Consider the following 27,226-nt stretch of genomic DNA (forward strand, 5'->3'; position numbering starts at 1 on the left):
ATCTGAAATTTTGGGAACAATTACTGAAAAGTGAATTGGAGGAGTTCACCTGTGTAGAGAGTGGAGACAGGGAAAATAATTAAGGACTCAACCAAGCCCAATTCTGAAAGCTGTTAGGTTGCTGAGAATTGAGAGGTCCTTTCAGCCGGCCCACAGTGTGGCCTTCAGAGCTGCAGTGGCACTTTGAAGACAAACACCCACTGACCTTTTCATCAAAGAGAGGGGCTGCAGAGGTGACACGCAGACTCTGCAGGCCAGGCAGCCAGTCCTCATCAGCAGGACAGGCTTGGGCATTTAATTGGGCTGAAAGGAATTACAAGTTATAAAATGGCCTTTTCATCCATACATAGGGAATAATTTAAGCCTTAAGAATAGCAGTGGCTTCAGTTATGTTTGTAGCACTTGGAATTAGAAGATGTGACAAGACAGAGATCCATAGGAGCATCACGAATGGATTTTACCTGTTGCTGTATGTCTCCGATATTCTTCCTTTCTCTCCTGTTGGCTGGTGCCTTTTGGAAGAGTCACCTCACCTAGTGTGAAGATGGGATGGAAGGTTGCATGCATAAAACACAAATTATTTCATATTAGAGGGAGACATAGAGGGTAAAGGAAAGAGAGAGAGAGAGAAAGAAAATACAAGTCATGCATACCAAGTTTTCAATAACTTAAAGAAATAAAAAAAATACACACCTACTATATAGAGTGGCTAATTAAGAGTGACCAGTAGTGTGGAGAAGATATGGGGTATGAAGTAGAGGCATAATGATGTTTGTGCAATATTAGTTGCTAAAATCCTGGACGACCATAGCCAAATATTTCTGTTAATTATTATTTTTTCTTCAAACAGGCAGTAAAACCCAATTATCTAGGTTTAAAACAGGTGTGTTTTGTGGGAAGATTTTTTAACATTTTAGAAAACTGGACTAAAACTTGACAGCAGATTTAAAAAATACCCTTTTTTCTCATTTTCAAAGGAGAAAATTCTTACCTGTTGGCATGGGAAAGAGAATTTAATTTCACAGAACAAAAGAGCTTTCTTTCCTACAGCAACATTCACACTTAGTGACCGTTGGGTATTTATTTATTCAGAAGTGGTTTCAGGTGCCGACTCAGTGCTGGGCATCATGCCAGGCATGGCAATGAAAAAATAAGCAGGGTGATGTGTCCTGGCCTCTCCCTCTCAAGAGGCTTAAAGTCCAGAAGGCAGGCAGGCAACAAGGCTTGAGTAAACAAGCGCACATATTCATGCATCCTTACAAGTACATCCTTCCAGGAGGGGTTTAAAGAATTAGGCTGCATGTCCATATCTGTGGATAGAACCTGCATAGCCTCCTGGCTCGGGGCCACATCACATCCTGTGGTTGGCAGCAGGCTAGAGTCTGCAGGAAGATTCAAGCTCAGGGCAGCAGGGAAGGAAGTGAGGAGTCAAAGACAGGAGCCCCTGGGTTCACCCATCAGGCCAGGGATGCTGAGGCTCCCCATGTAGACACCCAGAGTGTATAGTTGGCATTGGGTTGGAAAGCAGTGAAGGCAGAAGAAGGGAGCCTCGCCATCAAGGCCAGGCTGTGCAGTCTCCGTTCCAAGAACGATGACCACCTTCTTCGTCTGTGCTGGATTAAAACAGCGCTATGTCCGCAAAGGCGAGGAAATGAAGCAGAAGGTAGGTTCTTTTTCAAAGTCCCCCACACCCCCAGAAACTATACACAAATGATGCATTTGGTATGAAAGTCTGATGAAAAGCCGTAGGTCATTAATATATAGTGTCCCTATAAATAATCTCAAAGACAGCTTGGGCCAACTCTGCCCCTTCAGGCAGGATCATGCTTCTAAGAAGATGAAAATAATCTGTCCTTATTATATATATACATTTCCATAAATTTTAGAACCACATGTCTGTATTTTAATTCAGCCAGGCTGAAGTTTTCCCCAAGATCTAATATATGAAGCTGTAGATCTAATTCTTCTGAAGTTCCTTCAAAATTTATTTCCCAGCTCAATATATTTCATGTATATATTTTTGCTTAGGTTGGCAGATGCAAGGCTTGAATACTTCTATATTACCAGTGGAGAAAATCAGACACTGAGCAATGGAACAACTTCGCCAAGGTCGTACAGAAAATGATTTCTCACATCTAGGATCCAAGTTCTAAGCTTCTGGTTCAGAACCCCATTGGTCACGTAACAGTGTTTGGCTAACCTGAGAAAAGTCAAATGATGGGGCATGTTGAAGCTATTGACATACATGTGTAAAAGTAAACCACAGCCAAGCAGGCCTGAAAAGGAGGTAGAAAGGGAGAGAGTATCACTGTGTCAAGCAGCACTTCTCAAACCTGACTGCTTATCAGAACCGCAGGAAAAGGTTGAAAGATTGCTCATTGACTGTCCTTGTCCCTGGATGTGCTTTGAAGAGGTCCAGGTAGTCTTTGGCATTCTTGATCTGGTAACTGGTCTTGTTGGGGTAGTACTGTCCCACGAGGATCAATGGGGCTAGGAGATGTCGTCCCAGGGCCCATCTGTGGGAGAGGATGCAATGTGTGTTCAGGCTGGGTTGCCGCTTGACAGCTAGCGTGCTTGCATTTGAGACCTGGTGGGTTGCACGCTCAGACCTGTCTTGTGTCACTGGCGAGCACTGATTTCCTGGGGAAGCTTGACCCTCCCTTTGTAGCAATACTGAACATTCATTTTGTGTTCTCTATAACAGGACAACTCCACAACTCATTAACAGGAGATAGTTATTTTGCTAAAGATATCCTGGGGAAATAAATAGGATGAAATTGCATACCACAAGGCCTTGAGAAAATCTCTCTTAAGGTACTTCTATCCTTTCCCTGAAATTTCTCCATGTGCTTGTGATGACATCTGTGTTCGTTTCCTGTGGCTACCAGAATCAAGTACCAAGACTGCGTGGCTTAAGCAGGGGATACCGAAATGTATCCCCTGGCAGTTCTGGAGGCTGAAAGTGTGAGGTCAAGGGGCAGCACAGTTGGTTCCTCTGAGACCTCTCTCCTTTGCTTGTAGATGCCATCTTCTCCCTGTATCCTCACAGCGTTGTCCCTCTGCGAGTGCTTGTGCCCTAATCTATTCTTCTTATAAGGACACCAGTCCTATTGGATTAGGGCCCACCCCAGCGACCTTGTTTTAACTTAATCACCTCTTTAAAGACGTTATCTCCAAATAAGGTCACATTTTGAGATATTGAGGGTTAGGACTTGAATGTATGAATTCTGGAGGAAGGCAATCAGCTCAGACCATAACCCATCCTCTCCCCAATAGTCTTCATAGTCCCTTGGTTGGTCCCAAAGAATTGCTGAGTCTACCCAGCAAAGCCTCAGCCCAGCCCTGCACCTCCAATCCTGCCCCTCTACTTGGAGCCTCAGCACTAACTGCTGTGCTGCCAAGCCCAGGCTGCTGCAGCCCTTGATGTGTCTTTGTGTTGTTAGAAAATGCAGGTCTGCTCCAGAGCCAGCCAGCAGAGCACAGGCTGATTCTCCACGTGCCCTCTGCACAGCCTGGAGGACCGCAGCAGGGACCCCATGGAGGCTGCCACTGGGAGGCCCCTTCTACACCTCCAGGCTGTGGGGGCTCCAGCCCCTCCTCTGGGGAGGGTGTGGTTTTTACTCCTGAGAAATCACAGTTGTCTCCTAGTATAGATAAGCAAGCACCCTTCTTCCAATCTGTCGATCTGTCATACATCGCAGATGACACTATGGCTCCGGTTCCTCACCCTGCCCTCCTGCCCTCGTTCTCCTCCTCTCCCACTGCTGACTACCTGGGAACCCTAAAGGCGTCCCATGTGGGCCTTCCCCAGCGTGGCATTGGGGGCAAGGAGGAGAAGGGGAGTGAGAGGAGAAGGAGGATGCTGCCTTCATTAGTTTGCAAATGATTTGTGTGGTCAGGATATGTAAACAAATAATTTATATACATATAAAAGTAAACGAATATAACACACTTACATATTTTATATAATATATATAATGTTCATTTCTGTTGCTCTGTGAAATATGGGTTATTTCATAATAACTCACGTGTGAGACTCTGTCTTGCTGGCTGGTGTGCCCACGGTGCGGGCGAGGGTGCTGACCAGCTGGCGCTCCTGGCCAAGGCCTCTGAGGGCAGCCTGTGCTCACCGGTGCCCATTTGGGGGCGCATGGCCTTCTGCTTGCTGTCCAAGGTGGACCTGAGGATGAGGTCGCATCGGTGACCTGGGCATGTAAGGAGGGCAGTCCAGGTCAGAGGGTGTGGGGCTGCTGAGCTGAGGAGAGAGGATTGATGGGCTGGAGTCTGGTGGCCTGCTCTACACAGGGAGACGAGGGGCGCTGGGGACGGGTCGCAAGACGCTTCAATCTTCTCGCCAGACCCGCTAAGTCCTGTACCAGGACTGGCAGAGTAACAGATGTGAATGTGCCTTCAGTCTGCACAATGCTTTTTTGGGACAGTTGAGGGCCCACTCTGATGCCTTGAAGACTCTTCAGAGCCTCACGATGTTGGGACTGAACAAAGGATGGAACCTCTTCCCGGAAAAGCTGAACAGGACTAAGGCAAGGAGACCTTCCACCAGGCCAGGGCCAATGCCCAGGCTCCTTCCTGGCCCCACTGTGGTTGTGAGGAGGGCACATCAGCAAGTCTGCTGGAGCCGCTCGCCTCCTTTGTTGAAATCGTGGGGACCCATTCCCATGTCCCAGTCCATCTACTCTTATCCTTCCAGCTCAGGGTGCAAGCAGGGCGACAGATTTGGGATGGGGGAGAGACAGCAGTCCTTGGGCTGAGTTTTGTGTTATAGAGAGCAAGGGAAACACAGCTCCTGGGAAAACCTGAAAGTGCGTGAGCAGGCACGCAGGTATTTTCAGAGTTCCTCTTCCCTTAGAAAAACAATCCTTCCCACTGACATTTGAAAGGTATTTTACATGCATGTAAATCTTGCACTCATTGAAAAACGCACAATGGCATCCCTGTGATGATCTTTGAAACTTTAGCTTTTACTTTTTTCTTTTTTCTTTCTTTCTTTTTTTTTTTTTATAAAGAGACAGGGTCTCGTTCTGCTGCCCAGGCTGGAGTGTATTACTTTTTAAAGAAATCGAGCATTTCCTTCCATCCTGGCGGAATTTGGAGCAGCGACCTAACGTGCCGTTCTCTTTTGCACCACTAGGTGGCCCCTGGTGCTCTCAGATGTCGGCCAGGCTTGCAGACAGGTGAATGCATCTCATTGGCTCCAGGGAGGCATGATGCCACCGGGCAGCTCTTTTTAAGAGAAAAGCCAGAACCGGTGGAGCAGCGACCCCTGAGCAGTGTTCTCTGTGCTGAGCGGCGGGACTGAGCTGTTGAGTTAGAGCCAACATGAGTGAGGTGAGTGATGCTTCGACTTGTAGAGGGAAACAGGAGTGAGAAGGGACCTCGGCTGAAGGATTAGTCTCAGGAAATGTGAGGGGCTTAGCAGTGCTGAGGAACAAATTAATCGTGTAATTATTTGCTTGGAGAACTGACAGGATTGATCTCTTGGTTTGAATGGTAAGTGCAGAAGTTGGTTAAGTTTGCAACTTTTACAATTAGCCTGAGGAAGAGAAAGGTTTGCTTTCTGATTGAATTGTGACTTTGAAAAGTGCTTTGGGTTTTAGAGCTCAGAAGAGAAAGCCAAATGTTTTATTCTCTTATGAAGATGCGTGTCTTTGCATGATTCCCGCGGTGATACCTTTCAGAATGTGAGTGGGCAGGTGGTCATCTGGTGAACGCAAGCCTTGGAAGGGAAGGGGACAAGGTGGGGAAAGGGCTGGCCGTTGGGTGGCATTTCATGGCTCGGTTGTACAAATTACCTCTGCAGTTAATCAGAGCACCAGGGAAAGAAATGCAAACAGTAGTAGGAGCTGGGAAACATCCGTGTGTATAGATCTGTGGCTCTAAGGCCAGAGGCGGCCCTGGCAGAAGAGGAGCTACAATTGTGCAAATCCAAAGTCACTTCTCTAAACATGTTTATACAGAATGTGTTTTATTGGGGCCAACTGACAGCACGTTTTTTTTTTTAAAATCATCTTCTCCTTTTTTCTCATCTATGAAGCAGATTAGCGGTGGTACAACATCATTCTCTAATTCAACTCAATAACCGAGCCAAATGCATTTTCATTTCCTCTTGGTTTGCACTTAAATAATTACTTTTAAAGATCTTTTATCTTCTCTGTCTCTTTTTGACAGATGGATGATTCTTTTCTTGGAAGTCTAGGGTAAAATTAACAACTTCAGAAATAAAATGCCTCCTCCCTGCTTTTATCTCTCTGATGGGTGATTTTTGATGTTAACATGACAAGAAGAAGAGAAAAGCACTATAAAACTTAGAAACGGGGTTTGGGACAGAGCCAAGGGTTTGAGGCAGGGAGAGACCAACTGTGGGGTGGAAGATGGGAATTCTCCCATCACCACCATCCATGGTACCTATAACAGCAGCTAACACTTGCCTAATGGTCTGTGTGCCGACAGTGTCAGGCTGTCTCTGCACCTGTCACCTTCTTTGAACCTCTCAACAACTCTGTGCAGTGGGCACCATTATTATTCCCAATTGACAGATGAGGACACTGAGGCACAGAGATGGGAACCAAGTGGTTCGAGGTCACCAGCTAAAGAACAGTAGAGCCAAGACTTGGGCTGCAATGCTGGGTGGTTGACTGCCAGGTGAATCTTGATGTCTAAATGTGTATGGAATTTGCTGAACAGAGGGGATGCCAGAGGTTGGAGGAGGAGAAGGGAGGTGAGGAGAAAGAAAGAAGGAAGTTGGGGCTCTGAAATAGAGATGGAATGATGAGGATGAGACCTCCATTTCCCACATGCTAGGAGGAGGGGCTTTCTGCTGGACTCTACAGATATTTCAGAAGCTTCTGTGTCCACATCAGCTCACCTTGCTTGCAACAAGAAGGGATGGCTGCGTGGAGTGGTTTTTCTTTATATACAACTTATCCAATAAGAGTTTCCTATAGAAGAAGGACTTAGAAAGCAGCACAGCACTGAGGGGTGGCCTCTCGGGTCAAGTCAGCTACCCTGGTATTCTGGCTCAGTCGTGCCGTCGTTTGCTGGGGCTCCTGGCCAGCAAGGTGCTCATGAGCTCTCAAGGATGCTCAGCTCTGCTGGGCTCACTCAACTGTGCGGGTCTCCAGGGAGAAAGCGCGTGTTCCAGAGCTCACCTGTGATTAGGGTCACAGCCTGGTTCCTGCTGAACGGGTAATCAGGGCAGCTCTGTAGTCACTGCCCCGCCGTGGCGCTTATTGGACGTATTTGCAGGTTCTTGCAGGAGCTCTTGCCTTAGTTCCTTTAATGTGGATAAAAGCACACAAGAGGCGCATCCCACTTTTCTGCCTCCCCTTGCTGCTCACAAAACCCCTCCCAGCTCCCTGCTCCTCATCCTCCCTCCTGCCCTGTTCTCCCCCTCACATCGCATGAGGCCCCCTCCCTCTGACCACCAGCATGGCCACCGCTCCTGGCTGATCTCCAAGTTCCTGGGCATGTGCTCCTTGGAGAGCAGGAATTTGTCCTTTGACTAAACCTCAAATCTGCTTAAAATATTTAATAAAGTGGAACAGAAGCTCCTTTCTGGGTAGAGAACTGGATTTCCCCTTCACGGCACCCCTCAAGGAGTTTCTTTGGTTGGATGAATTAAATGTGGCTTCTAGTTTTAATAACTCTCAGGCAGAAATGGCTTTCAGATCATCATTTACTTGCATATGTGACTAATTACCAAAGAAAGCCAGAGCAATGGATTTTGCCAGACTTTCCTTGACCTTAGGATTGATTGGGGTCTGGTGGGCAAATAGTGCCCGCTGCAGTGCCAGGGCTGAGTGCCTGCTGCAGAGGCTCTGGAGCTCATTAGCTGCTTACCCAGACAGTGGGCAAGCCTGCTGGCTGGAGAGGACCCCAAAGTGTCATATACTCCCCGGGGCCTGCTCTGCACTTCCAGGCCTCCCCGCCTTTAAGGGAAAGATGGAGTGGCAAAGGGAGCCTCGAACTGGCTTTAAACTGGGCAGCTTTACAACAAGACGTCTTCTTTATTTCCTGTAACAACACTTTTTAGGGGAAATGACATGTGATAGAAAAGAACAGCTCAGGAAAGTAAAGTACAGCGAGGAAAGTAAAGTCCAAATTTAGGGTAATGTGAGAGAGAGGAGGTGGTTTGTGGGGGTGTCTGATTTACATTTTGGTATTAAAATATGTCAGATGTGCCTGGAGCAATCTATGAGATGAATTGGAAGAGAATGTAACAGGGATCAGAATACAGGCTTAAGTCTATCAACTGGATCAGAAATCTTAACCATCACAGCCTCAGTTTACAAGGTGCATTCTTTCTCCCTCATCGTACTCACCCAGGCACAAGAAAAATGACTACTTTTGTTTAGCCACTTAATAGAGCTTTTGAAAAAAGAGTTCCTGGAATAATGACAGTCAGTCCCATGTTCTCCTTTAGATGTCTATTTTTAAGTTGCTTTTCAAAGGAACTCATTTAGGAGAGCTGGGGCAAGGTTGGAAGGCATAAGGACAAACATCTGGAGCGTGAATTTAAAAATGTGACACCCTTGCCCTGTTTAGGGTGCGGGTTGGAGACGTTCCAGGTCACGTAATCAAATGACAGCTATTAACTGGACTTGAGATCCCTTTGGGAAAAGCCTCTTCATAACCCCGAGTTTCACGGTCATGGGCTGGGCTCTTTTCTTGCTTTGGGGTGGATGGGAAAGTGCAACTCAGTACAAGGGCTGTGGCTCTTTCTTTCGTCTAGACGTTGGCCCCAGCGAAAGACGATACCCATCAAAGGCATGGTTTGAAAAACATCAAGGACATTTAAGGGCAAATCTTTAGATACACATGTCTGTTCTTAGCACCCAAACAGAATCAATGTCGAACTTAATGTATACATTAAAACGTACAATAATCTCTAAAGGAAGAAGAAAGCTGTAAATGGCATTTTTCTTGACAGAGATTGCAAATGGGAGGCTACATGCAGTTAACTCGTGAGGTGAGGACATAGAAAAAACATGAATTAAAAAAATGTTTTGCCACTGATTTAAAAATATCATACATACAACAGTGGTTTGGGGCTTACATAGTTGACTCTCACGGTTGCCCAGTGGAGGGACTAATGTTAAAATGAAACAGATCCTAAGAAGAGAAAGATTATGGCTTTGAGCTTCTTACAATGTAAGGGTAAACTCAAACGGATGCTAATGGGTGGGTGATTAGGTTTGTAAGGAGCTGTATATTTTAGACCAGTTGTGAAGCACAGATTCTGAGGGTGACTGCGTAAAATGTGGGTTTTGCAAATGGTCTGCAAAACCCAGCAACAGAAGGTCAAATGACAGTTCAACTTCTTATGTAATTATAACCCCATTTGAGGGTGTACCTGCAGCAAGGACTCTGACAGATCAAGCAAGATCAGTTTTAGTTTCGTTGGACAACACCATGAAAGATACTCTTTCCTCTAATTGGTGATATTAAGTTCACACAGTCACCAGTTACAATTTGGGTTTGAAGTTCAACTTTTCCTAATAGAGAAGAGGTCAAAATTAAGCAGGAATATGTGTTTCCCAGGGCCGATGATTGTAAACAGTTGCCATAAAACTTGTTTCCCCAATCATGCATTTTATGAAGAAATGCTGTGGGGTTAAAAAGTCTCAGGTTTTCTCTTTTGGATTTTAAGAATGACACAATGCAAGATGTATTTTTTTTTTCAAAAAGAAAATAAATGACTCATTATTGATTTTATTAAAGGTTTAGTGAAGTAGTACGATCAAGATGAAAAGAAAACGTGTTTTTGTAATGGAAAGTTTCTTAAACTTATGATGAGCACATTCTTTGTATTATTTATTTACTTATTTATTTGAGATGGAGTCTCGCTCTGTTGCCCATGCTGGAGTGCAGTAGCGTGATCTCGGCTCACTGCAACCTCCGCCTCCCAGGTTCAAGCAATTCTCCTGTCTCAGCCTCCTCAGTAGCTGGGACTATAGGAGCCTACCACCACGCCCAGCTAATTTTTGTAGTTTTAGTAGAGACGGGGCTTCACCATATTGGTCTGACTGGTCTCGAATTCCTGACCTCAGGTGATCGCCTGCTTCGGCCTCCCAAAGTGCTGGGATTACAGGTGTGAGCCACCACACCCGACCTGCGTTATTTTTTAAAATTCTAATTTCTACTCTCAGTGCTTCGTTAGAGATGTGATCGGGGGAAGGCATTCACAATTTGTCTATGGTCCTTCTGTTCTTAGACCACTGGGCACGTTGAACTATTTGGATGCACAAATATATCAGGACCTAAGCCTGGGGCTTCTCATTAATTTAAAATGACTTTCTAGAAAGGTCTTCATACTTGGAGAAAAGGAGAATTTTAGGGGATGCGTGCATACAGGTTTATATTATATTGAATGATATTTTTATGAAACACAACAGTAAATATCATGTTGTTAAAGTATTATAGGCTGCATAGTATTGATTAGAAGCATCCTAGACTGTGAACTTCCCAAAAGGGACAATTTTATGTCATTCACAAGTCTGACCGCTGGATGGGCACTTGGTAAATGTCCAGTTACCGAATGAAGAAATAAGTTTTGGGATGTGGATTTATCAGTTGCTGTAATCAATAGGCCAGGCACCCTCTTTTCTAAATGTTGAGGCTTGTGGTTGGGATACATTTGGAAAAGACGTATTCCATCTTTTATTCTTTATTCCTGGTTTGAAACCTGTGTTTGCCATGTAAATCCTTTTATGTGGGAAATGGGTGCATTGTTATATACGCAACATAAGTGCTCTCATGACAGTAAAAGAAAATGAGAAAAAATAAGAAGGATCTCAACAGAAGGAACTCTTGACATTTGGGAAAATGTCAGGGAAAATATGGGAACTGAGCAAGGGACGTAGAATTCTAATATCCTATGTTTCCATGTTGTCTCCATTGAGACTAGTTCACTTCAGATAAGCTCAATGAAGTTCAAACGAAAGAGACTGTAGCCAGAGAGGCAGAGCCTGTGAATACCTTGGAAAATGGTTTGCTATACTGAAACAGAAAACCAATTTGACTGTGATTAGAAGAGAATAAGAGAGAGTCTAAGCAGATCTGTAGTAATATGGCCCCAGTGCCCAATCTCCATCAGCCCAGTTGTAAACTCTGGCATATTGTTGAAGGTAAACATTTAGCATGCGGAAAGCAAGTTGCATATTATTGCAAGGAAATAGTTTAATCATCATCTAAAATGAATTCTTAATAGCATACTCATAATATTAATTAAAATAAATAATTGATATTTGAATATTTAAATATTTTAGTAAATTTATATTTGAAATAGGAATATATGAAAATTTATATGCCAAAAGGGATGGATTCAAATTTCTTTTCTTGGGGAGTTCGAAACTGAATTGCACATCCATATCCCCATGTGATTAATCTGATAGGATCTCTGCTTTCCTATCATCCCCAGGGATAAACTATTTACCATTCTTCTTCCCATCTTTCACATGAGGTGCAATGTGAACAATGAATACAGAAACATTTTCCAATCATCTGGCACAGGCGCCTTTGGGATATAGATATGGGAATGTTCGATAATGGATTGTTTTGTGCCACAAACAAAGCAAGCTTGCCACAGTCATCAATGGCTCAAACCTATAAATACCACATTCATGTTGGGGCCATTCTACATGAACAATTTAGCATAAGCCACACATTCCAGGCATGGGTCTGCTTGTATATTGTTTATGCCTCACAAAGAGCTCTGAATTTATGCTTCAGAATCTCACTGAATTTACTGCTCGTTCCATTTCTGGAAGGGAAACACTTGGCCCATATTTATGACATTGCCAGTAGAAAAATCAATCACCCACTAAATGCCATTATTTTATATTTTACTCTTAACTCGCCATTTTATAAATGAAAGGAAGACAAATTAGACTCATAAAGCAGGAAGGTAATCATCCACAAATTGAACATTTAAGGGCAAGGAAGCAAAAGCTGTGAACTGTTCCAACCATTCAAATAAGGCAATTTTCCTCACAAAGGAGCTAGAATAGAGAGCAGGGGAGTCCCTGTCTTCAAGGTTTCTGCCCTCCATTTTAGGACAGTCTTGGACTTGGATGAGACTAAAACGTCTCCAGCCATACACGAGTCAGACCTCTGCCTCGTAGTTCAGAAGACAACTTTTGAATGTTAAATATTGTTTATGGCGATTTGATAGCAAAGTGGGATCCAGATTGGCTTGAGATCACGCTATTCCTGGTATAACAATCCAAGTCTGTGGTATAGTGGCATGACAAAAGACACAGTCATCTGTTCCCGTAGCACCACATCTGTGGTTTGGTCAATAATCGAATGAAGTAATGGTTATTTTAATTTTATATGACCTCTGAGAAAAGGACTCCAGAAGTTGACAAGACCCATTACCATGTGTCTTAATCAAATAAGAGTAAAAATATAACAAGGAAACACAAAAACACAAGAGGGAGAAATAATATAATTTCTTCCTTTTTTTTCAAGATCTTTGAAAAAAAAACAAAAACCAATACAAGCATCTGTTCATCAGGTGGTTAAGTTCTAGTATTTTTTTAAAAAAGCTAGTTAAAATGTTACACCTGCTTTAAAATTTATGATTCTTATGTACATTAGTTCCCCCTTATCTTCAGATGCCCGGTGGATGGCTGAAAGTGTGGGTGGTACCGAATCCTATACATGCTATGCTTTTTCCATCTGATAATACCTGAAAGTGCTGCTAAGTGGCTATGGGAGGTAGTGTAGACAGTGTGGATACGCTGGACAGATGAATGATTCATGTTGTTAGACAGCAAGCGGTTTCATAACGCTACTCAGTACAGTGTGCAATTTGCAACTTATGAATTGTTTATTTCTGGGATTTTCCATTGAATATTTTTGGACTGTGGTGAACAGCAGGTAACTAAAACCTCAGAAAGTGAAACCAAGGAAGGTTAAGGGGGAACTACTGTATGCAATTTCTTTATTAAATAATAGCCACTGTTTCATTAGGAGTTGTTAGAAAAATATCACTTTTTTTTTTCTTGTGCCCAGCAAAATGACTAATTGTATTTAGGGTTTTCTTTTTCAAATTGTAAATTTTCTCACAGTTTTTTTTTTTTGTTGTTATGCAGAGAAATCTCTGATGCAATGAACGGGTCAAATTTCGAGCTGAGTGTGGCTGTGTGACAGCATCCTGGGTGCTGGTCTCCTCATCTCTGAGGGGTGACAGCATACACACAGACACTGGCGCTGCCACAAGCCTGCCCATGTCCAAGACGGGCGATGGTGTGGAGCCTTCCTTTACAGATTGTATCTCTGCATCTTCCAGAGAGTTTTAGGTGGAAATAGCAACAAGCAAAACTTCAAACCATTATGCCATAGTGACATCTTCTCCTTAAAACAATAAGGGCGACTTGACGTGATTTTATCCTCTTGCCTTCTATGACTTTCCACAATTGTCATTGCTCTAACAACAACTGTCTGTTTTAGCATATCAATGTTTTGGGAACTATCTTCTCAGTATTCCTGCAGATCCATAACAGAACAATGGAATAGTGTCCACAATGATTATGGATATCAGTACTCCGAAGTTTTTGATAGTGTACCTTAATAGGGAAAAAAATTTGACCGTGTATACACAGCAAATTTTTATTGATTTTACAATTATGTATACATGCGAATATGCTAATATAGTAAGAGTTAATCGTTAAAGGAAGGGTAAGGAAATCTATAATTCCAATAGACTTTTTGGTAACTGTACTTCTTTTTGAGTCTAATTTGATGGCTGAGGTTTTTAAGCTTCATTGGTGCCCATGAAGATGTCCTAAGAATAGAAAGTTTAGTTAGTGCTTTTATTGTTTCCTTGGTGTTTGTGCTGATGGTGTTGGTATTATTTTCAGTCTATGATTTAATGCAGAATTTTTCAGTTGTGATAAAAGACATATACGATTTACTATTTTGACCACTTTCAAGTTTGCAGTTCAGCAGTATTAATTATATTTACACTGTTGTGAAACAGGTCCACAGAACTTTTTCATCTTTCAAAGCCAAGACTCTGCACCCATTCAACAACCACTCTCCACTACCCCACCCCTATCCTCTGGCAAACCCATTCTATTTCTTACCTCTATCAATTTGACTACTTTTGGTACCTCCTATGCGTGGAATCATACAGTATTTGTCTTTTTGTGACTGGCTTATTTTACTTAGCATAATGTCTTCAAGGTTCATCTATGTTGTGGACTGTGACTATATAGGACATTTTAAAAGCCACTTACCTACTGTGGGAAGATTAGTTTAGTTAAAGGTAGACTGTATAATCTATAAATCCTCTTAATGGAACGTAAGGAACTGCAATGCATCACATGATGATATTCTGAGAGCAAATCAACAGGCAGTGTGTCTTGGACAATCTCCAGCTGTGGGACTCCTACTCTTTCCCACCAAGTGATGATGTCAGTATCAATCCAGATATTAGCTATTAACGAAACCTAATTTTTAAATTGATCTTAGACCCTACACAAATATAAATAGAGATTCTAAAGTCTTCTTTACCGTGAGTGTTTGTGACAGTGAAGCACCTTACAACCCCAGAGGTGCCGTGGACACGGTGGTCTGTGCCAATAGCACCCCCTGGAGTTGTGCTGTGAACAACTATACCACTGAACGTGGTGGCTCTGCCCTTCCTTGAGTTGACGTCAGCCGGCTTAAGGACTGTTGACCTTGAGAAAGGCTGTCGTTTTTATAGTTCCACTTAGAATTCAGGGAATCAGAGAAGGGCGTCGTCGTCATTTCATTCAAAGCAGTCATTTTAAAATAGGGGACTGCGTGTCCAACGATAAATCTTGTGCAAAATCACAGAGCTTCTTGAGAGAAAGCTTAAGTTTCCCTTCCACATTTTCCATCCTATTACATTTCTCATTTTCTGGATACAACCCAATTTCTTTTAAACCTGTCCAAATTCCACTTAGGGTTTGCACAAGTAATTTATTAAATTAAAATTGTCCTGAATATTTTTATTAGTCTTGAGTTAAAAAAGAATAGCCACGGAAATCTTGACAAAGCCATTTTTTTGTTCATCAGGGCTTCCACTCTATTTCTAGGGATTCCAGCTTCCACCCTGACATCCCCAGCCTCCCATCCCATCACACACAGAGAAGCTGAGAAATGTTAATAATGCTACCCTGTGGAATGTTTCATTAAGACCCTTGTTGGGCACGGTGGCTCACTCCTGTAATCCCAGCACTTTGGGAGACCCAGGTGGGAGGATTGGTTAAGCCCAGGAGTTAGAGACCAGCCTGGGCAACATGGCGAAACCCCGACTCTACCAAAAATTAAAAAAAAAAAATTAGTCGGGTGTGGTGGTGCATTCCTGTAGTCCCAGCTACTCAGGAGGCTGAGATGGGTGGATGATTTGAGCCTGGGAGGTGGAGGTTGCAGTGAGCCATGATCATGCCATTGCACTCCAGCCTGGACAACAGAGCCAGATCCTGCCTCAAAACAAAACCAAAACAAAACAATCAAAGAAACAAGACCCTTGTTGGCAAAGTTTTATTTTGTTTTGCCTGGTAGTGTTCTTGACTTTGAGGTTATACCAATCACCTTTATGCCTTGCTTACTCTCTAGTGCTCTGTTTGAATGAGAAAGAGCATTCTGAACCCTAACATACACAATTTTTAGAAAACATTTGTCCAGAAAATGGTGGCCTTTTTATGGCCAAAACCATTGCATATATAATCAGTCATCACAAATTTTGTAGTCACGTTTCTTTTTTTCTTCTAGATTGTGACACGAGAGAGAGAGAGAGAGAGAGATTATGTCTTTTTCTATACCATTTCATCTTCCCAGCACTATATCACTGAACTCACATTGATGGAGAATCAATAAGACGTGGTCCTTACCCCTTAAAGAACTTGTAGGGGGAGGCAGGATCACATAAAATTAACTCTACTCTGGTGTCCATGCAGAGTTACAGGCCTATTCTCTGTATAAAGCAAGTGCCAGGATGCATGGGTTAATTTGCCATTGCTCAGGGCTGGGAAGGAGAGGAAAGAAGATGCCAATGGGTAACCTTCCCAAAGCAGCCGGGGCTTACAAAAGTAGGGGCTCAGCACACATTGATTGAAGAATAGCACTACGATAGCACTCTGCGAATCTTAAAAGTCATACAATTTAAAGCCATGTGAGAATTTAGCAATCTTCAAGCTCATTGTATAGATACATGTCCATTATGATACTATAGTTAATTCTGAACTCCTGCCTGGTGATAAAAATTGCTTTAAACATGTTGGACATTTTCTCATCCACATCAATGAATATTTGGGCTCTATGGACTTGTTGCATCTTTCTTTAAAAGTGAAATTCTTCTGTATATTGGAAAGAGATTACATGAGGACAGTCAATTACATTTTTGAAAGTGCACACATTGGTTAGTTGTAAAATTTACGTGATCCAATTGTGAGAACTGTGTACATGGATTTAAGTATATCTGTTATTTCCCTTTGTGAGAGTATCTATCCGTGCTTGCTCATGGTAGAGTATCATTGCACTCTGTATCTCAGAGCTTCTAGTGGCTTCTTAACCACTATATTGTTGTCTTCTCTTTGAAGTTTGCTCAGGGGATGGGCTCAACCCTGTATTTATAACTCTGCTGTCACATATGCTTAAGTCCTGTCAAAATATCTAGATAATACAGTGCCACACCTCAAATATTATTTCTGGAAATGTTCTATACCTCAGAAATGTGGGATATTTTACCTCTTCTTGAAGAAAATTTTCTTTTCTTTTCCTTTTTTTTTTGAGACTGAATTTCACTCTTTTTGCCCAGGGTGGAGTGCAATGGTGCTATCTCAGCTCACTGCAAACTCCACATCCTGGGTTCAAGTGATTCTCCTGCCTCAGCCTCCTGAGTAGCTGGGATTACAGGTGTGCACCACCATGCCCAGCTAATTTTGTAATTTTATTAGAGATGGGGTTTCACCATGTTGGCCGGGCTGGTCTCAGACTCCTGACCTCAAGTGATCTGCTTGCCTCGGCCTCCCAAAGTGCTGGGATTATAGGCATTAAGCCACCATGCCCAGCCAAAAAAGTTTCTTAAAATAGATGTAGCAATTTGTCAAGCACCTCCACCAAATACCTCCTTCAAGTTCATAGTTATTTTTCATCCAGATTCCTTCTTTGCCGTCTTTAAAAATGATTCATTTCATTTTTCAGGCACTATTCTATGAATTTCCATGTCATCACTTTTTTGCTGAGTTCTTGCTGGGAGCCAGAATTGGCTGAAATTCCTATGAGAGTTCCCCCACAGTTGCATTTTGGACGAGGATTTCGAATTTCACATGACAGACTATAAATGCCGCTAAATGTAACTCCAGAGATACAAGCAGTGGAGTCGGAGGCCCCTTCTCTGGCTCCTTAATGTCCCCATTAGTATTACAACAAGGAAAAGAGACACGAGCTGAAGAGTGTGGCAGATGCTGGCAGAAGTTAGTCCAGTTAAAAACACACCACAGTTCTGTAACCCTCCCTCCTGGCCCCCTCTGCCTTCAACCTCTTTTGAGGTAACGTAGCTCAGAGTTCGGACATCCATAAGAGCCTGTGACAGGGAGTAGGGCAGGACCAGTGACATAATTTGTGGCCCCAATGAAAAATCAATACGATGCCCCTTGTTAAACATTGATTAGAATTTGAAGATGGGGACAGCAACATATCAGACCAAGCCAGGGCCCTTCTGAGAGTGGGCCTCCTCGTACCGTGTGGGTCACTCTCCCATGCGGCCAGTCCTGGGTCAAAATGAGAAGCATCCCAATTGCTTTTTAATGAACAAATTAAAAACAGAAGAGGCAGAGCTGAAGAAACATAATTCCATTATCTTTGCAATGTCTGGAGCTATATATATATATTCCCTGTCCAAGTGGAAGCTCTCAAAATGGCCCAAGCCTGACCATGGAGGTCAGTGGGTGGAGGGTCTTTCCCCCAAATCCAAGGGAGCTTTCAAGTTGGTTTGGAGGAAGCCTCCCTAGCAGCAAGCTTGAATAAGAAATTATTGTGTTCAAGGATCAGCTTGGCTGGTGCTGAGGACCCTTTTGATGATGAAGTAATAAAATGGATTCAAAATCACTTGGAATATGCATGTGCATGTGTGTGAGTGTGTGTGTATACGTGTGTATGTTTAAAGGCCATATAAATGCTAAACTCTGTGTGCAAATGTCCTTGAATTCTGATTCCAGCTGTCTTTATCAAGTGCTGGTTGTTTATCCAGGTGAAAGCATCCGCTGGCCAGTTTTGTCCCAAGTCTTTTTCTATCAAGTCTTTGGTACTCACTTCTTCTTCTTGAGTATGCCCAGAGGGAACAGAATGCAGATGTACTAGGCTTTTCAATTAAAGAAACATTTTTGTATGTTGGGCTTTGGAAATAAAGAGGTCTACCTTAGTAATTCCGGGATCAATATGTGCAGATAGGAAGTAATTTGGTGGTGTGAACTTTGGCCATTTGTAAGTGCCTTGTCCCTGGAAAACAATGTTTAAATTGGAATTGGGTTTATTTTCCAGCCAATTAAATCCTTCTGGATTTCAGAGGAATTTGAAACAAAATATGGAACAACTATCTATTATGAAGGAGGCACAGCTGTTAGATGAGTTGGTTGTTGGTAGTGGTGATCGTGTATGCATTTTTTTTTTTTTTTTTTGTGGGAGAGTAGAATTTACACTTCTGTGGGGAGCATCTGATCAAATGGCCCATATAACTTTTACCTGTCTTCTAATCTGAGTCTCAATCCACTTCTTGGGCTGTGACAGCTGATTTAGGACAAAACATTCCTTTTCTTCCAAAAGTATACGATCTTGGGCTTCTACTGTTTTCTGAAGCTATTTTTGTTCTAGTTGAATGTCGGGGGGAAAAACCTGGCTATTTGTTTATTATTGTACCAAAAAAGAAAGTCTCCAGCTTCCGAAGCTTGGGACACTCACTATTAGAGAAACATGTTTAGCAGCACACAGTGCCAAATAAACTACACACCTGCATTTCGTCACAACAGGTCATTGCAGGAACAGTGGCATTAGCCTCCATAGGAAAAGGGTTTGCATGGGGGTCTAGGAAGCCAGTTAAACACATGAAAAACCCATTGAGACACCTAGACAGAGTGAATTATGAAGCAAGAGCTGTTTTCATGGTGCCGGGGTCCTGTCCTCACAGATGCATGAAACGTACATCTGCATTTCTGACATCACAGCGGACACGGGACCCTGAGTGATGCAGTACTGAGTTCCCTGACAATGTGAAATGCATTTGTCCCATTTTTTCCTAAAATGGCCCAACTATTTTCAAATGCAGAGTCTTGTGCGATGTCATACATTTCCACAATGTTGCTTTAAAATAAGAAAGGGCAGGAAACGTGATTCCGACTCTGCAACCAGATGGACTGAGGCATAACATGTCTGCATTGTTGATGGCAGAAAGGGGGCGTCCAAGTCAGGTTTTCCATCTTCCAAGCCAATCTTTCCCCCTCTAGACCAGAAAGATTAAATGGCAAATAGACTACCAAGTCAATCTGCCCAGACTCAAATTCCGTTCCCTGACCCCATCACATAGCTGTAACATGCTTGGGCATAATCCTAAGCCTCTCTGTGTCTCAAGTTTTCTCTCCATCCAGTCAGGATAAAGGTAGTAGCCACCTCGTAGTAGGCTTGTTTCCATGAAAGTGTTTAGCTGTTGTTACTGTGACTGAAAAAACATAGCTTCTTGCATTTGCAGACAGAGCCTTGTGCCTTGGTGCAAAGAAAGGAAAACATCTTTGCTGAACTTGGAGGTGTCATCTATTCACTCAGCTCTAAATATAGGCTTCTCTTGGATGACAGTGGGTTTGGCCTTTGTCCTTTCTTTCTCACACCTTTTTGTTCACTTGATGAGGATGCCGAGTGCAGCGGTACATTATGCTTGTCTCAACCATGGCAGAGCCAGTGTGGCCATGGTGAGAGATCATTCAGGATGGATGACTGCTTAGGGACTGGCAGGGCAAAAGTCTCCCAGCTATTGCGGCATTTCATCCTGTGGTCTTTGGTCATTCTTTGGCTTTTATCTGAGTACACCTGGCATGGCATTTTACCAGCTGTACTGGGGAGGACTGGGGGAATGGAAAGCTGGCATTACTGCTGAAAGCAAAGAAAAGATGTGTCTTTCTCTGTGGCCGGTTTCTGTAATCCGGGAAGACCCCATGTGGGTTTTCTGATCTCATGTGAGCTTCCCTAGCCTTTGAAGTGTATAAAATTGCTAGAAGAACCACATCATCCTCGGAGGGACAGGCAGGCATCCTTAGTGTTCTTGAAATGATTACATCGTCAGTTTCATTTAGTTCTAGAAGACTGGCCCTGCCTGTTGGTTTTTCCCCTAATCATCTGTATAAGAAAGACTTGCCCTTAAATGGGTGAGTTACAGGCACAGCTCAGTTTCTGTCATTACACTGATCTTTCATTGACAGTTTTCCACCCTCTGTTACTCTTGGCATCGGGCTGGTCAGCCATAACTTCTAGGGATGGGGAGAGAAATCGAATCTCTTCTATTCTTCTCTGTACTGCTTCAATCTGGCAACTTCTACGTAGACTGTGAGAATATAACCTTGTAATAAACATTTGGGTCTCTTTGCCTTTGTCTGAGAGCCCACTGTTATTTTTTTTTCTAATCACAGCAGCTGCTCTAGCTAGCATCTGGCTCATATACCAGCAGCCTTTATTCTGAGACTAATCTAAGGATTCAACACAAATTCAGGAAGGCAATCAAAGAAGTGGGTTGGATGGAGAAGTATTTCTTTGGGTACAGTTCAGATGCAGAAGGTGGTAGACACCTACACTGATGCATTGTCTTAGCATCCTGCAGATCCATGGGGTTTCCAAGGGTGGCTTGGTGGGGTTAGGGGGGTGCAGGTGAATTTGGCTGTAGCTGGGATAAATGGAGGTGCTTGTATGTTGATTCCTGGGCCCTTTGATCCAACCTCTGGTTTGGGGAGAGGCTGCTGATTGGAGCAGATGCACACACCTTGTTAACAGGGCCACTGAGTTCTCCCAGTCTTCCATCCACATTTCTTCTTTGTCATCAGCGTACCCTCCTCCTGTATCTTCCCTTTCTAGAAAAAAATATGAGCTGTGATTTGTACAAAACACACAAAATGCATCTGTTGGAATCAGAGATCCAGGAAACTTGAGCTGAAATTAACAACTTCATAACACAGGTAGAGCCTGCATCCTTCATGAGAAAAATGACACAAATCTCAGTATTCTTTGTTTGGAGTCTCTTAACATCCATGTGAGGTACATATTTTCTGTATTCTATTTTATTTTAATTCACCATGAAAAAGAAACTGGTCAGATAAAGAAGCTGAGGCTTTGAGGAGCGGAATCATTTATTTGTGGTGATTCAGCCATATTTACTCCCAGTGTTTCAACTGTGAGCTCAATGCACTGTTTTCATTACCTTTACTATATTGCAAGCTGAATACAATGAAAAAAAAGGAGAAACATCTCTTCTTAAGCCTGTTTTACCTAATATTATTTTGCTCTCTGATTTTTCTTAGAGACCAAATCCATGCAATGTGAGTGTTTTTATCTCATTTAGTTCTCACATGCTAATGAGGTGGGTATATTGTTATTCTCATTTAATAAAAACAGACACTGAGGCTCAGAGAAGTTAAGTGACCTGAACTGGGCCACACAGCTGCTGGGGGCCAGGGCTGGGATTACCTGGGTAGTTGGATTCCAGCACACTTATTTTTGAGGTTAAGTTTATTAAGGTGTAATTTACATGTGGTAAAATCTACCCCTTTTAGTTGTATGTTCGATGAGTTTTGACACATGTGCGGCCTTTTTTTTTTTGAGAATTGGAATTTCTCTTTTGTTGCCCAGGCTGGAGTGCAATGGTGTGATCTTGGCTCACTGCAACCTCCGCCTCCCAGGTTCAAGCAATTCTCCTGCCTCAACCTCCCAAGTAGCTGGGATTACAGGCATGCACCACCACACCCAGCTAAATTTGTATTTTTAGTAGAGACGGGGTTTCACCATGTTGGTCAGGCTGTTCTCAAACTCCTGACCTCAGGTGATCCGCCTGTCTCAGACTCCCAAAGTGCTGGGATTACAGGAGTGAGCCACCGCACCCAGCTGACATATGCAGTCTTATAATTGAGATATAGACTGTTCTGGCCAGGCATGGTGGCTCATACCTGTAATCCCAGCACTTTGGGAGGCTGAGGCAGGCAGGTCACCTGAGGTCAGGAGTTTGAGACCAGCCTGGCCAACATGGCAAAACCTTGTCTCTACTAAAAATACAGAAGTTAGCCGGGCGTGGTGGCATGTGCCTGTAATTCCAGCTACTCGGGAGGCTGAGACAGGACAATCGCTTGAACCCAAGGAGGCAGAGGTTGCAGTGAGCGGAGATCATACCACTGCACTCCAGGCTGGGTGACAGAGGAGACTCCGTCTTAAAAAAAAGACAGAGAGAGAGAGAGAGAGAGATTATTCCATCACCTGAAAAGTTTCTTTGTGTGCTTATGGTCAGTCCTTTCTTTCTACCCTTGGCACTAGAGCCCACATTCTTCACCAGCACACCTTAAATAAAAATAAGCCCAATTACGATGCAAGATATTTACACCGTTTTGAGAATAGCATGATCATATCGGCTTTTAAGTCAATTAAATCTCATAGTGCAACAGTTTATAAATGTTACTTTATAATGAATAGCTGAAGTATAGAAAAGTAACAAAATGACACCAGAATGACCTGTGTTCCTGGTCTTTGTAAATTATGCCAGGATCTCTGACTGCAGGGAGGGCATTCAATGAATGGGAGCGCTTTTGATTCTGAACAGCAGCCCTAGCCAGAGCCTTTAAATGGGTTTCTGTCCTGCTCCTTCTGAAACTGACACTGAGCAAGTGCCACCTGCTCCTGCTCCAGGGGGCTATTCAACCATGTAGTCCCGGGGGAGCCAGGGCTGTGGGAGGTGTTGGTTGCTAAGAAGCAATGAGCCTGAGGCCCAGCCGCGAGCCTGAGGCCCAGTGGAGCTCCCAGTTGCCCTCCCTCTGCTCTGACCACAGCTTGTCCCTCTGCCAGGCGCTGCCCTCACAAGGCGGCCAAGAAGGACATCACGCTGGCAGCTGGGGAAACCTCTGGCTCGGGGCTGGAGAAACAGTTCTGCGCATGTGGTTGAGGGAGGACACATCTCTTCTTTCTAGCCCAGGGAGTGTCCTACCTCCATGTGGTTTGGGGTTCAGGAGAGAATTCAGCCCATGCCCGTGGAGTCACACCCCCCTGCAGAGGGTACACACCCAAGCTGCACTGAAGGAGATGCCCTCCCCTGTGCCCTGGGCATCCCCCAAAGCCAGGCACCCTCTCCCTCCTCTGGGACAGGACGCCAGGACAGGCCCCAGAGCCTGCAGAGCCAGGCCTTTGCCCGGCTTTCTTTCCTGAGCGTCCTTCTATCAGCCCCTGTGGATGAGTCTGTTCTTTCCTATGTTGCTGTCTGAATGTATTAATTAGTCTGCGGGCAGCTTAAACAACAGAAATGTATTCTCTTATAGTTCTGGAGACCAGAAGTTTACAATCATGGTGTCTGCCGGGTTGGTTCCTTCTGAGCACCGTGAGGGAGGATCTGCTCCAGGCCCCTCTCCCGGGCTTGTAGATGCCGTCTTCTCCCTGTGTGTCCACACTGTCTTCCCTCTGCATGTCTGTGTTCAAATTGTCCCTTTTAATAAGGACACAGTCCTATTTGATTAGAGCCCGTTCCAATGAGCTCTTCTTTACTCGATTGCAAAGATGTTATCTTCCAATAGGATGACACTGTGGGGTACTTGGGATTTAGGACTTCCTCATGTGAATTGTGGGTGGAGGTCCCAATTCAGCCCACCACACTGCAAAAGTGGTAGTAGCTCTGCCCAACGTCAAGGACCATTCAGAACCTTCTATGATATTAATTTTCAGGAAACTGACAGCAACACACAGTCATCACCATGAGTCTTTGTTGAGCCAAGTTGAATAAACAAGTGGCTTTATTTTACTAAAATACAAATCTACTAAATACACTAATACTAGTAAAATGCGAGTAAAAATACTAAATCTACTAAAATACAAATCTACTAAAAATACAAAATTAGCTGGGCGTGGTGGTGCATGCCTGTAATCCCAGCTACTTGGGAGGCTGAGACAGGAGAATTGCTTGAACCTGGGAGGCGGAGGTTGCAGTGAGCCAAGATCACACCATTGCACTCCAGCCTGGGCAACAAAAGAGAAATTGCATCTCAAAAATAAACAAGTGACAGGTATGAAATATGTAAGATTTGAAAAGTCAGGGGGAGTTCCAAATGAACTCAACAGTGTGGGCTGGACATTTCACTGTGAAATCTGTGAAATTAGAAGACTCCATACAGAAGTCATTAAATAGCAACTGTTCCTTAAGTTGTAATGTATACCTTTATGAAATTATATATATGGTATGTGGTTGGTTTTATAAAACAGAGACTATATATATGTCCACCTATAAGAAGATGGAAAGAAAATATTCTGAAGTATTAACATGGATTAACTCTGGTTAGTTGAATTGTAGGTGGCTTTTTGCATTTTTCCTTGCGTATTTATGTTCCAAAAATTTCACAACAGCCACATCCTACTTTTGCAAATAGAAAACAGTGTTCTTCCACATGAAAATTGGCACAAAGAAGTTTTTTTTAAAGTAGAAAATGCGAATTTTAAAAATATAGCTGTGAAAAAGAAGTATAAAATTAATTCCAATAAAATAAATCATGGATACCCAAAAATGATGGTACCTTTATAAATGGTTTGCCTAAACTGCAGTGACACTAATTAATACTCTTACCATAAAGGTCAGGATAAAAAATGACAGGAATAGAACATAGCATTTGAGGCAGAGTTTCAGCCTTTGGGTCTTCCAGAGGTGAGAATGAAAGAAGAGAGGAGGAATTAGAAAGGTTAATGCGTTTGTCATTGAAAATCCCATCACTTTTTTTTAACCAACTTTTTTGTTTGTTTTTTTTTCTGTTTTTTTTAAAAAACCTTCTAGCTGAATTTTCTTTTGACATGAATTTCTATACCTTTAGGGATTAAATTAACGCTCAATTTTTGGAATGTTATTAGGAGAATTATAGACGACTTAAAAATATCACTGGTGAGAAATTAAATCTTTTCTGTCTCTATCACAAAATGTAGGCATAAAAGTCTCTTCTGCTCTTCAGACAAATTCGGCAACTTTGATTTCGAAGTTACCTTTAATGATAGGTCTTCAATGTTCCTGAGAATCCATTTGCTTAATGATCGAGGTGGCCTCAAGCAGTCGTCAGCTACCTGCTTACCTGCCCGGCTGTTGATGCCATTTCACTGTGCAATCCCTTTGGCTTTGCTTCTCTGTTCATTTAAAGATGGATCATATAAGAGCCTGATTACCTTTTGTCAAAATAACATTAAATATAATACCATAGTAGCAGGCCTTTTTGTTTCTTTATAAACTGGTGATTCAGAGAAAGCAGACAAGAAACCCTTAGAAGGGCTTACTGGGGTGACTGGAGGCAGTCCTGCATTTTGTGTCTCTGCTGTGTGGGGTATTAATTGTGTGAGGAATATGCAATATCTGAAACTTCATGGTCCCCATGTGCAATATATACCAAAGATATGCGGATTCGTGTTTTTCCCCTTTTTTATGATCCATCTAGGGAACTGCTTGTCGAGATGCTGCCATTCCAGGGGAGCTAAAAACCCTGAAATCATTAGAAGTGTTGATATCAGGATGCTACAGCACAAAAAGAAGACAGCACTGTGGAGAAAAATAACTTAAGAGAAGACACATCACCGGGGGATAGATGGTGTTAAGTAGCCCTTGCTAACAAGAGCTTTCAAGCCACCGTGAGAACGAGATGGATTTATTTTCCTTCCTTTGCAGAATCTCAGCAACTCCGTGGTAGACAGGGGCCAACAGAAGTCAGATGTTGGGAACAGGGGACAAAATTTTAAAGAGGACTTAGGAACAAATACTTCCTTTCTTTTCTTAGAGATAAACCACCCATTTAACATCACTCAACAATGGCTCTTGTGGTAAATGCTGTCATTGATGGATAGGTGGGGAGAGCATGGCTGCTGGGTCCAGGTCCCTTAGATGTGGCCAGTAGGAGGCATGGATTATCATTTTTCTTTGGCAGGGAGGGGACTGAGACTTCAATGAGGAATTTCTCCAGTGATACGCAGTTGGTGGGGACAGTCAGTGGTTGGCACACCTCCCTCAAGAGCTGACAGCGGTGTGAGTTAGGGGACTCCCCCACTGCCCCTGATGTCAATCATTCTTGGGTCTCAGCTCCTCCCCTCTACACTGAGATGGTTGCTTTATTCTCTGCCCGGCCCTCCAGGCTGTGACCCACCAAAGTGGGAGCAGTGGGTCCCTTCTGCTTGGGACCCTCGGGCCTAGCCCAGAACCTGGCTCAGCAAAGGCAAAAATGAACAGTCCAGGAGTTGGTCTCCTGACCTGGCTGAATCTGGGTACCTGTCTGACCCTGTACCTGTGACTTTTTCTCCTGACAGCTTTGCACATTGGTAAATGTACCTAATTTCCACGTTTCACTTTAAAAAGTAGTCTTTTCCTCTTAGCCTGGGAGACACCACAGTCCTTTAACTAGAGAAGTTTTCCTGTGCAGTAGCCGTGAGAGGCTGACAGCAGGACTGGGAGGAGCCCATTTCACTTCCATCCCTGCGTGGCTTGATCACAGGGCTGAGAGGGAACGCCTCTGTGAGCCAGGGGCCTCTGTGGGTCCAGTTGTCCCTTGTCGCCTGTGGATCTGGCTGCATGAGGACTCTTTCTTTCTTTCTAGTGTTGCCAAAGCGAGATTCATGAATAAAGCTCTTAAGAATATTTGGTGGCCACATAGGCAAGTCTACTGGGGAGATGGGAAAGAAAGGGACGGGTGTGTGGCACCCTAAGAAATTTGGGGATGACCTGGGCCCTGACGGCTTCAGAAGCCTCCTTATTCCCTAACCCTTAGGGGTCTTCAAAAGTGGTGACCCCCCCCACACAGTCCAACCATATCTCACCAAATTAAATATCAAACCAAGTTCTTTTTTTTGTTTGTTTGAGTTGGAGTCTCGCTCTGTCGCCCAGGCTGGAGTACAGTGGCACGATCTTGGCTCACTGCAAGCTCCACCTCCCGGGTTCACACCATTCTCCTGCCTCAGCCTTCCGAGTAGCTGGGACTGCAGGCGCCCGCCA

The 27,226-nt window shown here is 43.5% G+C and overlaps 1 protein-coding gene across 1 annotated transcript in view; it reads left to right on the forward strand.

Annotated features, from left to right (window-relative positions):
* Positions 1 to 5,255: 5,255 nt before the first annotated feature.
* PCP4 (Purkinje cell protein 4) overlaps positions 5,256 to 27,226 on the forward strand; it is a 61,785-nt gene continuing 39,814 nt past the window's right edge. The window contains exon 1 of the mRNA XM_054468796.2: positions 5,256 to 5,346. Within this exon, the coding sequence (XP_054324771.1) occupies positions 5,338 to 5,346 (9 nt within the window). The 5' untranslated portion in view covers positions 5,256 to 5,337. The remainder of the gene's footprint in view (positions 5,347 to 27,226) is intronic.

The sequence above is a fragment of the Pongo pygmaeus genome, chromosome 22 (assembly GCF_028885625.2).
Source record: "Pongo pygmaeus isolate AG05252 chromosome 22, NHGRI_mPonPyg2-v2.0_pri, whole genome shotgun sequence".
In the NCBI taxonomy this organism is placed as follows: Eukaryota; Metazoa; Chordata; class Mammalia; order Primates; family Hominidae; genus Pongo; species Pongo pygmaeus.